The sequence below is a fragment of the Gekko japonicus genome, unplaced genomic scaffold, assembly GCF_001447785.1.
Source record: "Gekko japonicus isolate JY-2015 unplaced genomic scaffold, Gekko_japonicus_V1.1 scaffold97, whole genome shotgun sequence".
In the NCBI taxonomy this organism is placed as follows: Eukaryota; Metazoa; Chordata; class Lepidosauria; order Squamata; family Gekkonidae; genus Gekko; species Gekko japonicus.
Window position 1 is genome coordinate 966285 of NW_015170278.1, and position 15942 is coordinate 982226.

Consider the following 15942-nt stretch of genomic DNA (forward strand, 5'->3'; position numbering starts at 1 on the left):
TCCTTCTTTGGAGGTTTTCAAACAGAGGCTAGATGGCCATCTGACAGCAATGTGGATCCTGTGAACTTAGGCAGATCATTAGAGGGAGGGCTTGAAGGGTTGGGTCAGTGCTTAGTTCTCGTGGTTCTTTTTTACATGCCCAGGGAAATGCTGAAGCAATTTTTCTCCAGGCCAGTTTGGTTGGGGATCCTGGAGGTTTTCTGTCCTCTTCTGGGCATGGAACAGGGCTCACTGGGGATGTGTGTGGGAGGGAGGTATTTGTGAATTTCCTGCATTGTGCGGGGGGCTGGACTAGACACTGGAAGTCCCTTCCAACTCTATGATTCCACTAAGCGGTCTCTCTATTTTTCCTGATTACATCTGATTTTTACATAACTACATTTCACTTGGCACTTCCTGTATTTCACCGCCCTTTGACCCCTGCTGCTTGTTTTTTAAGCTTTCTACAGAAGTTAAAACACTTGTATTGGGAGGCTCCACTCATAGAAACCAAAGACTCGGGGCTCTGATCCACAAAAGCTTAAGGGTGGATTAAATTTTGCTCTTCTTTAAGGCGTGGCAATGTCGTTGATTTCTGCTGCAACAGAATAACAGGGCTACTCCTGTGGAAAGAGAAAGAAGAGCCAGTTAACTAGCTCAGACTTACGCAAGGATGGCCGAAAGAGAAAGCATCTCAGCTGTCAGGTAGGAGAGGTAGGAGATGACAAACACAAATCCTGGCTCGATGATTTGGACATGCTTCGTGAAACGGGTGACGAGCGAGAGCAGGAAGGCGAAGGCCACGCCAATCAAGGTGCCTCCCACGCTCACCACGAAGAAAGACACTGCAGGGAAAAGAGAAGACAAAGAAGGTATTGCAGTTTATGCATCCATGGATCTAGGGACTTTACTTCCCTGTTGAAGAGAGGGGAACAGTGGGGAGATGAAGCTGCATGTTCAACCTCACTGCTATCCAAATAGAATTATTCCGTGATAACGGGAAATGATGACCACTCCAAGGACAGACAAAGGTTTTAAGTAGCCACGTTTGTCCAAGACCCTTGTGCTGCTGGATTATTTGAAATTACGACAGGAGTACTGCAGAAACAGCAGTTGTGCAGTAGTACCCTTTTTTGGAAGGGCCAACCAAAATAACACAGAAAATAGCAAGTGTTTAAGTTCTTCACAGCTGTTCATTTTGATTAGTCCTAATAAGGAGGAACCTGTAAGAAACTCAAGGGAAAATTCCCCCACTGATCCCTGCTTAGTCCTCTGGCTCCTGACCCCCCCCCCCGCCACCTTTCTCCGCTTTTCCTTCGCACTGCCACCTCGCTTCTCTGTCTCCCTCCCTCCACATCCTGGGCCCTCTGCTCATCCCCCACCCTCACTGCTCTGCCGCCCTGACCTGGACAGCCCACGCTAGCCCGATCCTGTCAGATCTTGGAGGCTAAGCAGGGTTGGCCCTGGATAGTATTTGGGCGGGAGATCTCCAAGGAAGACCAGGGGCGTGGCGCAGAGGCAGGCGATGGCACACCACCTCTGACGACGTCTCTTGCCTTAAAAACAAGTCTAGCTCGCCACCTAGTGGAGCATAATGGTAAAAGAGCTAGAACTTCTGGCTGCCAGACAACCTTAGGATCTCCTGGCTATACTACACCCACTGCTATACTATAATTAATTAATTAATTAATTAATTAATTAATTACTGCTTTGGCTACTCCCCCCTCCCCATGATTCTACCGGACTGCCATGCCCCACCCCTTGTCTTTGTTACTGCAGCAGCTTCAATGGCAGTTCCCCTGCCCGGCCAGCCATCCAGCTGCTGGTCCCACTGGTATGCTGCTGCCTTAACTGCAGCGGCTGCATTGGCTCCCCTGCCCACCAGGCTGCTTCGCCACCTCAGCTGCAGGGTCAGTGACTCCCCTGCCAGCCCAGCCGCCCGTCCTGATGGTTCGCCACCTTGACAGCGACGGCAGCTCCCCTGCCAGCACAGCCACTTGCCCATCTACCCGTCCCGCTGGTTCACAGCCTCCGTAGCAGAAAGTCTCCCGCCATCCTAGCTGCTCGCCCCGCTCCCTGTCTCCTTAGTCACTTGCCTCAGCTTTGGCAGCTTCCCCGCTTCCCTGCCCAATGCTCTGCTGACAAGACAGCGGCAGCCTCCCACCCCCACCCCCGTCCAGCCACCCAGAAGCTCCCTCTCCTCTTCCCCGCCTGCCTCCTCACCGTGCGCCTGACTGTGTGGAGAGGAGCGTTCTCTGCACTTCCGCAGTGAACACGTCCCTTTTAGTTTTCAGATTTTTCTGGAAGCTTGGGGGGGGTTTCCCCCCAAGTCTAAGAAAAACCTACCTTCTGTCAAATGTGGCCCTGATCTGCAGACAGGAGCACACTTGACTATCAGACTAGACAAGTGGGGCCCAGCAAGAAACTGATGGGAGTGGTCATCCTAGCCCCCCACCTTTATTTCCTCTCCTCTCCCCCTATTTCTCTGCCTCTTACTCTTTCTCCATCCTGCCACCCCTTCTCTTACACTCTCCCCCATGCCCGTACGCACCCTCTCTGCCCCCCACCCCAACACTCTCGCTTTCTGCCCCCTACACCCCACCACTCTCTCCCTCCCTCCCTCTTTCTCCCTCCCCACCCCAGGCCTTTTTCTTTTTTTCCTTCAAGAGGCGGGCCCACGAGACTCACGGGGGGAATCCCACTCCTTCCCATCGCCAAGCCTGGGTGGCTCCACCACCCGCCTTCAGGTGCCTGGCCGCAGTGGCAGTGGTGCCCAGGAGCCCTTCCGGGGCTGGAGAGGCTCCCAGCATCCTCCGCTGCCAACACTGGGCCCAGATCCACTCCAGGCACCTTCTGCTACCAATGCCCGGCCTGGAGCTGTCCCCTTGCGCCCTGTGTCCACTGCTTGTTCTACAGGTAACTGTGCTGTCTGTCCGTGTCCAGACAACGCTGATTTATTTTGGGTGGAATTTAAACCCCCACAGTGCATTTTATTTGTGTTTTCAGATTTTTCTGCAAACCTGGGGCATTCCCCACATTTGCAGGAGAATTTGCTCAGTGTCAGTTTAGATTTAGATATCCGCAGATGGAAGCCCCATGTTGCTATCAGATATATAGATGACACTAAGAAATTATACTGTTCATTTGTTTTTTGAAGCCCCAAAATACTGTCTTGGTGGTGAGATACATTTAGGGTGTCTAGGAAATTATCTAAAGGTTAGACGGGAGTGTCAGGAAAGCCCCCAGTGCCTGCCACGGTATTGAAAATGCACCAAAAGACACAGAGAACTGGTCAGAGGATTCAGAATTGGAATGGAATAGGTCAGCTATGGAGAAGCTGGGTCAAACCCCAGGGGACTTACAGAAAAGTTAGCAAAGTATATTTGATTTCCAAGATCCAGAGGTGTTAAGGAGACTCTCCAAGATTAGAGAAATCTCCAGACTGAGACCCCCCCACACACACCAGGTTTAGCCCTTTCTGTCTTGGCCATATGCAGGCCCATAGCCAGGATTTTGTGGCTTTTGGGGCAAATATTTTCTCTGGAAGGGCTGAAATTCTCAGTGCAGAAAGAAAAGCCATTTAGTCAATAGAAAGCTGTTATCGGGATAGATCTCTAAATTGCAAGCTGTCAACCACTTTAGATGACAGTTCTCAGCTGCTGCAAGTTAATCACTCCTGCCAGCCTATGCAACAATTCTGATTACAAGCTAGCAGGTGGGAGTGATGACTTCTATAGTCAAGAAAGCGAACACTTAGGAGGTAAAATGCCCTTAAAGAGGACCAGTTTCTTTACACAGAGTTAGAAGGGATCCAAAATCCCCTTGCTCAGTGCGGGAATTAATCAACTACAGCACCCCACTCTGCTTAAAGGAGCACAGGTCTTTTAAAAATGTTTTAAAATGACTGGAAAAGTGATTGATTCTTGTGGGGCTGTGTCTGTAAGAAAGGGGGCAGAGCCCCCCAAAATTCCACTGTAGCTATGGGCCTGGCCAGATGTAGGGAAGACTCAATTCCTAATTTATGTTTACAATCTGACAACCTTCAGTTAGGGCAATTTCTAGTTCCTGTCTGAAATTCTACATGGAGAAAAATTCATGGTACTGAAATATAAAAGTGTGCACAATATAAAAGTGTGCATATAAAAGTGTGCTTACTTATTTCGAATGCTAATCCATCTTGTCACAGGGGGTGCTTAAGGCAGTTTACAGGACAGAACGGCCTGTAGACACCCGACACAGTTCTGCTACTAAATCCAAGCAAGTTTCATCCTAGAAAGTTTAAACTGCCTGGAAGGAGCCCTGCCTGGAACCAGACGAACAGGCCCCTGAGCGTCTTAGAGGTTCAGCAGGTTATCTGCCATAAATTAGTCGGAAATATAAAAAAGTAAATATCCATGAACAAGATGGTTCCTTGGCCCTGGCAAAGGACTGAGAAGGCTGAGAAAACAGAGACTGGGGTTTTGAAAGAGTGGCGGAAACATACCCAAAGAGAAAGAGGAAGAAACCTCTCTGTGTACCTTCATGCACCGTGTGTCCCCGAGAGTAAACAAGCCCCTCAAACTGACACTTGCAAAGCTGGTCCTCGCATGAATCAGCCCTTCTGCAATTAAATATCCCTGCCTTTTGCCCACTGGCAATAGAGAGCAAACATTTTCCCTTATCTTTTTTTACGATGGCCCTTAAAGTACATAAAAAAACATAATAAGCCTGTTAAATTCCAATAAACTGCACAAAATGTACCGTGTGAGAGTCACTGCTAACACGGACCTGTATGAAACAACTCCAGCCGAATCCTCTCCCGGGGAGGGTGCTCAGAGATAGGACATCCCTACGGTGGCCTTCTGCTCCTTATCTCACCCAGCACACCCCCCCCCGTCATCACCTTTCTCCTCACCTGCTGAAGCAAGCCAGACTCCAGGTGTCCCTCTCAACAGGAGGGCAGAAGGGGGAACCATTGCAGGAAAGGGATCGGAGGGCTGTTGGTTGTACTGGGGTTGCCAACAGGCCTGGAGAAAAATGCCCTGTCCTTCTAATAGAGGCAGAAGGGGTGGGAATGGACTGTTGTACTTTTTCATTGCAAGGCAGCCAATAGCATCCCATTAAGCCTTGACCAGGAGGGCCCAGGCTACCTCGATCTTGTCAGATCCTCAGAAGCTAAGGAGGGTAAGTCTTGGTTAGTATTTAGACGGGAGACCACCATGGAACTCAGTGTTCCCTCTAAGCTGAGTTAGTGTGAGCCAGCTCAGTTTTTGAGCCTCCAGCTCACACATTTTTTGTCTTCGCTCAGTAGGGCTGCCAAGCACCACCTGTGAACATCTCTGGCCTTGAAAGCCCTGAGGGACTGCCACAAGTTGGTTGCATGTTCCACCATCACCCAGCCTCTGTTAAAAGCAGAGGATACTTCCCCCTCCATGCCAGCTGGCAACCATACCCCGTCTCCGTGCTTTACAACACTCTCAAAGGTGTGAGCACCTTCTCTCAACCAGGACCCCTCCCCCACTATCAACAGTGTAAGAGGATAGCGTCGTTTCGACTACCAGGAGTTCATTAATGGTTGTGTCCAGGGCCGGCTCAAGGTGTTTCTGCGCCCTAGGCGAGGCTGCCTTGTGGTGCAGATGCGAACCTACCGGTGGGGCCTGGCGATCACTCTCAGGGGTCCTCCGCCCAGTCCGCCCGCCCCTGAGGAGGGAGGGCGGGTGAGCTGCGGTGCCGCCTCCTGTGCCCCAGCCGGGCATCCTGCTGCTGCTCCTGCTGGCTGCGGTGGCGCCGCTGAGTCCCTTCGGCCGGGGGCTGGAGGGGGGGGGCGCCGCAGGCCACCGGTCCTAAACTATTTCAGTCCCCGCAGGGGGGGCGCGCGCCCAGAGCCGCAGATCCACCTCCGCGCCACTGGCCACTGCCATGCAGCCTCCTTCAACGGCGCCCGGGTGCGCCACTCTCAGGGAGCCTCCACCCAGTCCGCCTGCACCCCGAGGAGGGAGGGCAGACGAGCTGTGACGCCGCCTCCTGCGCCCAGGCCGGGGGTCCCGCTGCTCCTGCTGGTGGCAGCGAGTCCCTTCAGCTGGGGGCTGGAGGGAAGGCGCCACGAGTGCACCTCTCTCCAGCCAAGCCCATGGCAGGATCCACTCCTCTGCCCCTGCGGCGCCCGGGACTTGCTCAGGGGCGGGGGGGCTTTTGGCGGGGGTGAGGGTGGCAGTTTGCCGCCCGGATCCAGGGCCTGTGCTCTAGGCAAACGTCTAGTTCGCCTAGCTGATGAGCCGGCCCTGGTAGTGTTGTGTGTATGTGTCAATGCTACCACGGTCTGTGCTGCAACACATGTTACCTGTGGTCATGATTCAAATCTCAGATGTATAGTGCACCAGGGGAAGGTGGTTTGCAGGGAAGAAATGGCAGGCGGGCAGAGTGGTAAAGTTTCCCCGGTTGCGACTGTCCCCAGCTCCTCCTCTCCGAGACGATTCCCACCCAGCCTGGGTTTGAGACCCTTCTTTGCAACAGATTCAGGCCTGGAGGATTAAAGTGGCGGCGGGGGGGGGGAGGTTAAGCACCTCTCTGCCTACCCGTATTGTCCCCCCCCCCCCGTGCCACAGGGAAACAGCAGCCGGGCAATCCTCATACACAACGAGACAGCTGAGAACATTTTGTTCCCACCTGAACAAGCCAGGCTGGATATCCATCCCAGATGGCACAAGTTCCACACTGGGAAGGGGTGGGGAATATCATTAAGTCTCACGCAGCTGCATTTGGACGTTTGCTCTCTTACAAAGATTTAATTTTAGCACAGGAGTCCGTTCAATTGTTAAAGACATAATCTCTTTTATCGTTAATAGATTATCACTAACTTTAGGAAAGTCCTGGTTCATTCTTTAAAGAGAGAATCTATCCCAAAATGCTGTAATATTGATGTTTTATTTATCTGCTTCTATATTTGAACTATGTAATACAGTTGGGTAATACATCTGATTTTACTTGTTGTACGTAACAATTTCATAATATATGACAAAGCTGATGAATCTACGTTTTCCCCTACCATTTCGGTATCCCACCTTTTCTTAAAGAATATATATGTGTGTGTATATATATATATATATATATATACACACACACACACACACACATATATATGTATATATATATTTAAAGGAAGTTTAGTCTCTAAGATGCCTCTGAGATGCGAGAATGAACAAGGACAGGAAGAGGAAGGGTAAGACGGTCCGCAGTGGTGGGGTATAATTCTCCCCATTATTGAAATCCCACATCTATTTGTCTGGAAGGGAATGAGTGTTCAAAGGCCGCTCACCTATGCCTTTGACACAGTCCACACCGGTCACGTTCTCGGCTCCGATGGCGACAAAGGAATCAAAGACGTTGTACAGCACCTGGCACAAAAAAGAAACGCTGGCTGAAACCGCACGGCAGCCCAACACATAACAGCAAACTGAACCTACCCACCCCTATTCATTCATTCATTTATTTAAAACATTTATTAGCCATCTGTCTTCTACAGAGTTCAAGCCTGCTTACAACACAGGTAAAACACGTAAAATAAAATATATTTAAAAAAATTAAAACCAAAAATGCAAAATCACAACTCAGGACTGCTAGTAAACTTCATCAAATGCAGTCCTAACTAAAACCATCTCCAGCTGCCTCCTGAAGATCGAAAGGGAGGGGGCCAGGGGCACACCTCCCTGGAGGGGGTTGTTCCATAATCGTGGAGCTGCCACTGAAAAGGCCCTCTCTCACGTGCCCACTGGTCGAGCTCCTTTGATTGGTGGGACAGTCAGGGGGGGCCTCTCCCTACAATCTTAATTCCAAGGCAGATGGTTCTCCAGTTACTCTGGTCCCAAGCCAAGTAGTGCTTTAAATGATCTGTGTGCTGCTATTTAGCAGTTGTGAATATTCACCTAACTAAAGAAAGGCTAGAATTTGGATGCCGTTTGCTTAAATGAATCATGCCACAGTCCTTCTCATAGTTCACAAATGAAAACAGGGGCACAATTGTCAGCAATCCCCTTCTCATACAGAGGACGATAAAACTGAGCTCCCCCTTCCTGCCCTTTGTATATTGCCAAATGCCCATAACTCTCTTCTGTATGCTGAAATAACTTAATCCAGAATCATTTGTCTTGTCCTGTTTTAAAAGCCACTGCGTTTGTGCATTAAAAACAGACTGGAGAACCATCATTATCCTACAAATTGCCAGCGGTTCTAAAGGAGCTTTGCCAATAAAGACTCTATGGTATTGTTCTCCACTGAGGTCCCTGTCGTCTCCAGGCTCCACCTTCAAATATCCAGGCGTTTCCCAACCTGGAGCTGGCAACCAGTGTTCCCGCTAAGCTGAGTTACTGTGAGCTAGCTCCTGCATCTTTGTCTTCGCTCAGGAAGGAGGGCTCCAGAGGAAACTGATTTGTGCCGCAGCCAAATAGCTCGCTCACCACTTTTATGCCAGTAGCTCACAAAGTAGAATATTTTGCTCACAAGACTCTATAGCTTAGAGGGAACATTGCTGGCAACCCTACCCCACCATCCCCTGCCAGTGGCCAGAGGGCACCTGGCAACCCTAAAGCAGCCATAAAACCAGGCATTATGGATGCAATGCTACAAATATTTACTTGAACTCAATGGGACTTCCAAGAGTAAATATGCATGGTGTACCATTTAAAGAAATTGCTTTCAGCCAAACAGCTGCTTAACACTTATCGGTAACCTCTTCAGCATTCGTCAATTTATTAGACTCTTCAGAACCAAATGCTCATTTACACTTATCGGTAACCTCTTCGGCATTCGTCAATTTATTAGACACTTCAGAACTGAATGCTTGTTTACACTTATCGGTAACCTCTTTGGCATTTGTCAATTTATTAGAATCTTCAGAACTGAATGCTCGTTTACACTTATCGGTAACCTCTTCAGGATTCGTCAATTTATTAGAATCTTCAGAACTGAATGCTCATTTACACTTATCGGTAACCTCTTCGGGATTCATCAGTTTATTAGAATCTTCAGAACCGAATGCTCGTTTACACTTATCGGTAACCTCTTCGGGATTCGTCAGTTTATTAGAATCTTCAGAACCGAATGCTCGTTTATACTTATTGGTAACCCCTTCGGCATTCGTCAATTTATTAGAATCTTCAGAACCGAATGCTCGTTTACCTGCAACCTGGATTATCCAAGGTTTTTATGATTTACCAGGATTCCCAGTATTCTACTATCAAATTCCCAGAAAGCAAGTATCCTTGGGACCTCAAGACAGTAACGTACCACAGTCACCGCGTCGTTGAGCAGCGATTCTCCGAAAACAATTATGAAGAGGACGTCGTTGACATGGACCTCCTCAAACACTGCCAGCACGGCAACAGGATCCACTGCGGCAATCAGGCTGCCGAACAAGAGGAAGTCCAGCAGCCCACTGTTCAGATGGCCTACAAGGAGAAAGCAAGCCTTTTGTAAAACCTCATCTCTCCTTCAGGTAAATGGGACTCATTTATAATGGACCAACATTGCCCTTGGCATGCTTCGAGCATCAATAAAGAGGGTCAGGGGGCACACTGCAAAGCTCTTTGCAAAATGTGCTGTTCTTGAATCAATGCGTGCCACTCGGAATCAACAAAACAAAGAAAGGAGGTATGTCAAAAACAAATCCAGCAAACCTGTAACAATGCATCTCCTTTGTTGTTTTGTTTTCCTTGCTCACAACTTTAATGCCAGTAGCTCAGAAAGTAGAATTTTTGCTCACAAGGCTCCACTGCTTAGAGGGAGCACTGCTCTTGACCCCAATGATTTTAAAGTAACTGAATGCCAGTAGGGCATGGAACCTTTCAGAGAGAACGAAGGGTTGCCACAGCAAGTGTTAAAAGCCCCATCAAGCAAAACGATTGAATTTGGATCTAATCACTGCTCCAGAAAGCAAATTGAAGTCACTAAGATTTGGAGGAACAGGTTTGTGGATCGGGTTGCTGAAAGCAGCCCTACACTGTTTCGTTTAAGAAAGGCAACAAACGAAGTGCGTCCAGATAAATCAGATGGCAGTAAAGGTAAAGGTAAAGGTTCCCTTGCTTGAAAGCCAGTCGAATCCGACTCTAGGGTTGCGGTGCTCATCTCCGTTTCAAAGCCGAAGAGCCAGCGCTGTCCGAAGACGTTTCCGTGGTCATGTGGCCGGCATGACTAAACACCAAGGCGCATGGAACGCTGTTACCTTCCCACCAAAGTGGTACCTATTTATCTACTTGCAATGTCTTGCTTTCGAACTGCTAGGTTGGCAGGAGCTGGAATTAGCTCACTCCGTCATGCGGCACACCCGGGTTTCAAACTGCTGAACTACTGGCCTTCCACAGCCTGCAGTTCAGCGTCCTAACCACTTGAGCCACCGCAGCAGATGGCAGAAGGACGTGTAAATTAGATATGTACAGCTGGTCCTCGTTTATGCTGTGAATCCTCCACTAGACGACATCATAAAACACTGTGGGACGTGTTATTGCCCTGACCTGGATCGCCCAGGCTAGACTGATCTCATCAGATCTCAGAAACTAGGTGGGGTCAGCCCCGGTTAGTACTTGGATGGGAGACCATCAGGGAAGTCCAGGGTTGCTGTGCACGGCCAGGCAATAGAAAACCCGCTCTGAACGTCTCTTGCCTTGAAAACCCCACAGGACCACCATGAATTGGCAGTCAGTTGCCAGCACTTTCCACCCCCCCGCCCCCCGTTATTCCATCCCTTTAAGGATCGCTAAAGTGTATGTTAAGAGCTCAGATGAATGCTGAAGACATCAGTGTGTCTGAATGGATAACCTCACACAGGATGGGGATATAAGAACTGACATGTCAAGTAAGGTAAAGGTAAAGGTTCCCTTGCTCGAAAGCCAGTCGTATCCAACTCTAGGGTTGCGGTGCTCATCTCCGTTTCCCAGCCGAAGAGCCAGCGCTGTCCGAAGACGTTTCCATGGTCATGTGGCCGGCATGACTAGCCACCGAGGCGCACGAAACGCTGTCACCTTCCCACCGAAGCGGTACCTATTTATCTACTTGCAATTTCTTGCTTTCGAACTGCTAGGCTGGCAGGAGCTGGGACCAGAGACGGGAGCTCACTCCGTCATGTGGCACTCGGGTCTCGAACTGCTGAACTACTGACCTTCCAGCCTGCAGTTCAGTGTCTCAACCACTTGAGCCACCGCAGCTCCTTGTCAAGTACAACTAAGCAAATTATAGGACACAGCATCCCATTGAACCTAATTTCTGGTTTTGCTTGTAATGCAGAGCCACGTGAGGAAGGGACATACTGGGGTTGCCAACCTTGGCTTGTGACATTCTAGGAGACTGGGTGAGTGGGATAACCAGTAAACCCCCCCCCCCCCCACAGCGTTTTGTCTTGTGTTACTTTGGATAGGAATTACATGGCTATACAAACTGAGGCCCTGGCCCCAATGTTAACATCAACATCAACATCAATATCAACATCACTTAACAGCCTGCATAACCCAGACTACGATGGTAGCTAATTGTTTTGTCGGATGTTGCTTATGCCCGCCATCGTATATGAAACTTGTAGTACTAGCACTTTCTTTGTTTTGTCAGATGCTGCTTATACCTGCCATCATATATGAACCTTGTAGCACTAACACTCTGTAATGTTTTTCTATTTATATTGTTTATGAGTTTATCTATATCTGTTTAGCTGTGTAAAATTCCATGTAAGCCGCCCTGAGCCTGCCATGGTGGGGAGGGCGGGGTGGAAAGTCAATCAATTAATCAATCAATCAATCAATCAATCAATGGCTTTTCTTTATCCATTTTCATACCTAATACACAGGGGGTCACAAATGTCACCGGGCTTCATCTTCTGTTGTGTGCCAGCCCGAGGACCATGGATTGGAGGGGTTGCTATGAACAGCCCCCCAGTAGCTTGCTGACACACCCCTACCTCTGTAAAATCCCCTGGCTAGGCCCCATTGGGTACAAAACGGATGCAATTACTTTGCAGGTAGCAAGACAGCTTCACGCACAGTGAGACCGTAATCGTCAGCTTACCGAGCCCGGCCAACTCTAGTGAACTCCTGATTTGGACCTACAGATCACCTGTCCTTCCTCTAGTTTTATCCCACAGTCGGTTTAGTTCTCTTCAGATGACAGTTGCAAGTATGCACACGTTTAAATGAATGAACCTACAGAGACGAGAAACTCCCTTTTGGTACTGAGGAAGAAATGTCACCTGTGTAGCTAGAAAACCCTGAACATACAAGGAATGGATGATTATCTCAATGGATAAGGAAAGAACACCCTGATCTTGTCAGATCTCGGAAGCCAAGAAGGGTCATCCCTGGCTAGTACCTGGATGGGAGACCACCAAGGAAGCCCAGGGTTGCTGCACAGAGGTAGGCGATGCCAAATCACCTCTGAAGGTCTCTTGCCTTGCAAATCCTACGGGGCTGCGATCAGTGTTCCCTCTAAGCTGAGTTAGTGTGGGTTAGCTCACAGTTTTTTAGCCTCCAGCTCACACGTTTTTGTCTCAGCTCAGGAAGGAGGGCTCCAGAGCACACTAATTTATGCAGCAGCCAAATCGCTCGCTCACAACTTTAATGCCAGCAGCTCACAAAGCAGAATTTTTGCTCACAAGGCTCCACAGCTTAGAGGGAGCATCGGTTGCGATGAGTCAACTGACTTGATGGCACTTTCGACCACCAAGGAGAGAACCGATTCAAATGCAGGATTTAATAGGTGGAACAGAAATATTCTCTCCCTGTAGGTAGACAAGATGTTATTTTAAGTAGAGAAAAGGCTTCGAGAACCGAGACATTCTAATTTCTCTCGGGCTCCCTGTGGTCCTTTGGTACAAACTTTACAATCTCTTTAAAAATGTATTTTAAACCAAGAAGAACACAAGCAGGCAGAAGGTGCTCGTTTTCTCAAAAGAACGGGGGTGGAAGGAGTGAACCCGAGTAGAAGAAACTCTGCAATATTATGCAGACACCCAGTACATGAAACCATATCTCTGGACTCAGGTTTTAAAAACGACAATTCCACGGTCTCCCCCTCCTCCCCTTGCCAGGTTTGAACAGGCACGAATTGTCCACAGACTGAAGGGAGTCACAAAACACGTTGAAGATGCAATCGGCCAGAATGGACCATTTATCTTTTTATAGGTTACCAATTATGTTCCCCCATGATAATCTTTAAGACCTGAAGAAGTGAGCGAGCTAATAGTTATGGGAATGCGGCTCTTCTGGTGCTCCGTCCCACTGAGAGGGATTTGCAGCCACCTGCCGAAGGGGCACGCCGAGGGCAGGTGTCTTCCTAGACCTGAATTTTTCTTGTGTGTTGTTTAGTCTGTCTTTCCCAACCACACACAATAATTTAATAAACCAGCCAGCGAGTTCTCCTTGCTGCAGCTTTTATACCATTTCCACAGCGTCTATGTCCAGGGAATTTAAACTGGGTCGCCGACCTATTTTTTCCCCCCTCCTCTGCTGCACACTGACGCACGATGAAAAGTAAAAATAGAAGCCTTGGGATTCTGACAGAGTAAAAGGGGGCATGGCCTTACAGGGACACGGCCTTCTGGTAGGGTTGCCAGCCTCCAGGTGGGACCTGGAGATCTCCCACTATGACAACTGATCTCCAGGCAGCCAAGATCAGCTCCCCTGGAGAAAATGACAGCTTTGGAGGGTAGACTCTGTGACATTATAGCCCGGTGAGGTCCCTCCCCACCCCAAATCCTGCCCTCCTGAGGCTCCACCCCACAAATCTCCAGGTATTTCCCAACCTGGAGCTGGCAACCCTACCTTTTGAACAGTCTAAGGAAGCAGCTGGACAGAAGAAGAAGAAGAAGAAGAAGAAGAAGAAGAAGAAGAAGAAGAAGAAGAAGAAGAAGAAGAAGAAGAAGAAGAAGAAGAAGAAGAAGAAGAAGAAGAAGAAGAAGGAGGAGGAGAAGGAGGAGAAGGAGGAGAAGGAGAGGAAGAGGAGGAGGAGGAGGAGACTGGATATATACACCCTTCACTCAGAGTGGCTTACAAACTCCTTTCCCTTCCCCTCCCCACAACAAACACCCTGTGAGGGAGGTGGGGCTGAGAGAGCTCTTTCCAGAACTGTCTTTGAGAGAACGTCTCTGACAGAACTACGGCTTGCCCAAGGTCATCCAGGCAGGTGCAAGTGGAGGAGTGGGGAATCAAACCCGGTTCTCCCAGATTGGAGTCCGCGCACTTCACCACGACACCAAACTGGCTCTTAATCTGAAGCTCTGATGCAGCTCTCATAGGGCAGCTTCTATAGGGCAGGAAGCACCAAAAGCTAATGGGGAAAAGGCAAAACTTGCTCCCCCTAAGAAACAGGCAGTATAATAAGGACAAAGGAGAGGTTCAGTCCCCACTGTTCCTCCATGCTGGTTACCATTCACTCCCACCGGAAACACGAAGCACTGTGCTTGGGGATACCACTGTGATGGAAGCCATATCTGATCCAGATCCTCAGTGGCCCAGCCTCCACGAAGCAGGATCCCAGAAGCAGTAGGGCTCCCCACGGTTCCTATAATACATATGATCTCCTCGTCTCCAGTCCTCAACTTCTCTGCACGGTGGACATTTTGTGAGTACCTACTGACCAACACCTGGGAAGTCAATCACCCTCCGTTTGGGGGTTGCCATGCCTTTTGAGCCCGCGGGCGCCTTTGGAACGTCGACACAGGGTGGTGGGGGCAACTGCAAAATGGCTGCTGCAGGAGGCAGAGGTAGCCGCAAAATGTTAGGAGGCGAGGTTATGCATAACTCAAATAGCAACACTTTGATATTTCAGGCAGAAGCTCTGTTTAACAGGATGCCTTTTTAAATAAACGTGTTGTTGAGAAGGATGTTCTTGGTGACCCACAGCTTACCTTCAGTCATGCAAGGAAGGCGTTTTGTGCTGTGGGGGCAGCTACCTCTGAAGTGATTTTTAAAAACCATCCACGCAGCCAACGCACCCTCTAATCTGTGGAGTCCTGTGAGCAAAAATTCTACTTTCTGGACTGCTGGCATTAAAGTTGTGAGCGAGCAATTTGGCTGCTGCATACATTAGTTTGCTCTGGAGCCCTCCTTCCTGAGTGAAGACAAAGATGTGTGAGCCGGAGGCTAAAAAATGGTGAGCTAGCTCACACTAACTCAGCTTAGAGGGAACACTGCACGCAGCCAGTCAGAAGCCCTGATGGACAAAAGCCCTGTCCACTTTCTAAAAACACTTGGGGGGGGGGTTAAGGACCCCTGCTCTATTACTACATACACCATGAAGTTTCCAAGGCCAAAGTAAGGAACAAGGCCGGACACCTTACATCTTACTGGAACCTAGATCCGAATAAGCCATCTATAAGATATCCTTTACAACAAGGCACAAACTATCCTTCAACCCGTCAAGCCAAGCAATTCCAAATCAAATGAGAACTTAGGGTTGCCAGGTCTGGGTTGGAAAGTACCTGGAGACTTTGGGGGTGGAGCCAGGAGAGGGCGGGGTTTGTCTTTTTCAAGGCTGCCTCCATCTGTGATTGTCAGCTGCTTAATGGGCCTTTTGTAGAACCAGCAACAAACATCTATTTAAACTTCAATGTAACCACAAAAGGCTAATTCCCCCTTCAGAAGACTTTCAAGCAAGGAGAAGCGGGTGTACAATTCTAGAAACTCCCTGTTGTGTATGTAATGTAATGTAATGTATTGTAATGTAATGAATGTATGAGCTTGAGTTTAGAAAGGTATTGTAAATAGACCTATCAGAACAAAGGAAGTTCTGAACTTCCGGTGGGTGGATCGGCGATGGCGGTCGCTCTCCTCGATGCCAGAGGAGGCGACTAGCACACCCTCGGCTTGGAGGGGTGCCACCTCAAGTGGCACCCCCACGGAGCCCTTGTGAAGGGTTCCAGGCCAGGGGGCTCTTGAGGGTTAGCCTCTTCGACGGCTTGATGCCGGAGAATAGAGGCTTCCCTCCGCCCCGATGGTCCAGCCGATGGGT

At 49.2% G+C, this 15942-nt stretch overlaps 1 protein-coding gene across 1 annotated transcript in view; it reads right to left on the reverse strand.

Moving 5' to 3' along the window:
• Window positions 1–15942, reverse strand: part of SLC9A3 (solute carrier family 9, subfamily A (NHE3, cation proton antiporter 3), member 3) — a 98406-nt gene that overhangs the window by 37123 nt on the left and 45341 nt on the right. The window contains exons 3-5 of the mRNA XM_015417717.1: window positions 9241–9401; window positions 7274–7352; window positions 647–824 (exon numbers count right to left, since the gene is read on the reverse strand). Coding sequence (XP_015273203.1) covers window positions 647–824; window positions 7274–7352; window positions 9241–9401 — 418 coding nt within the window. The remainder of the gene's footprint in view (window positions 1–646; window positions 825–7273; window positions 7353–9240; window positions 9402–15942) is intronic.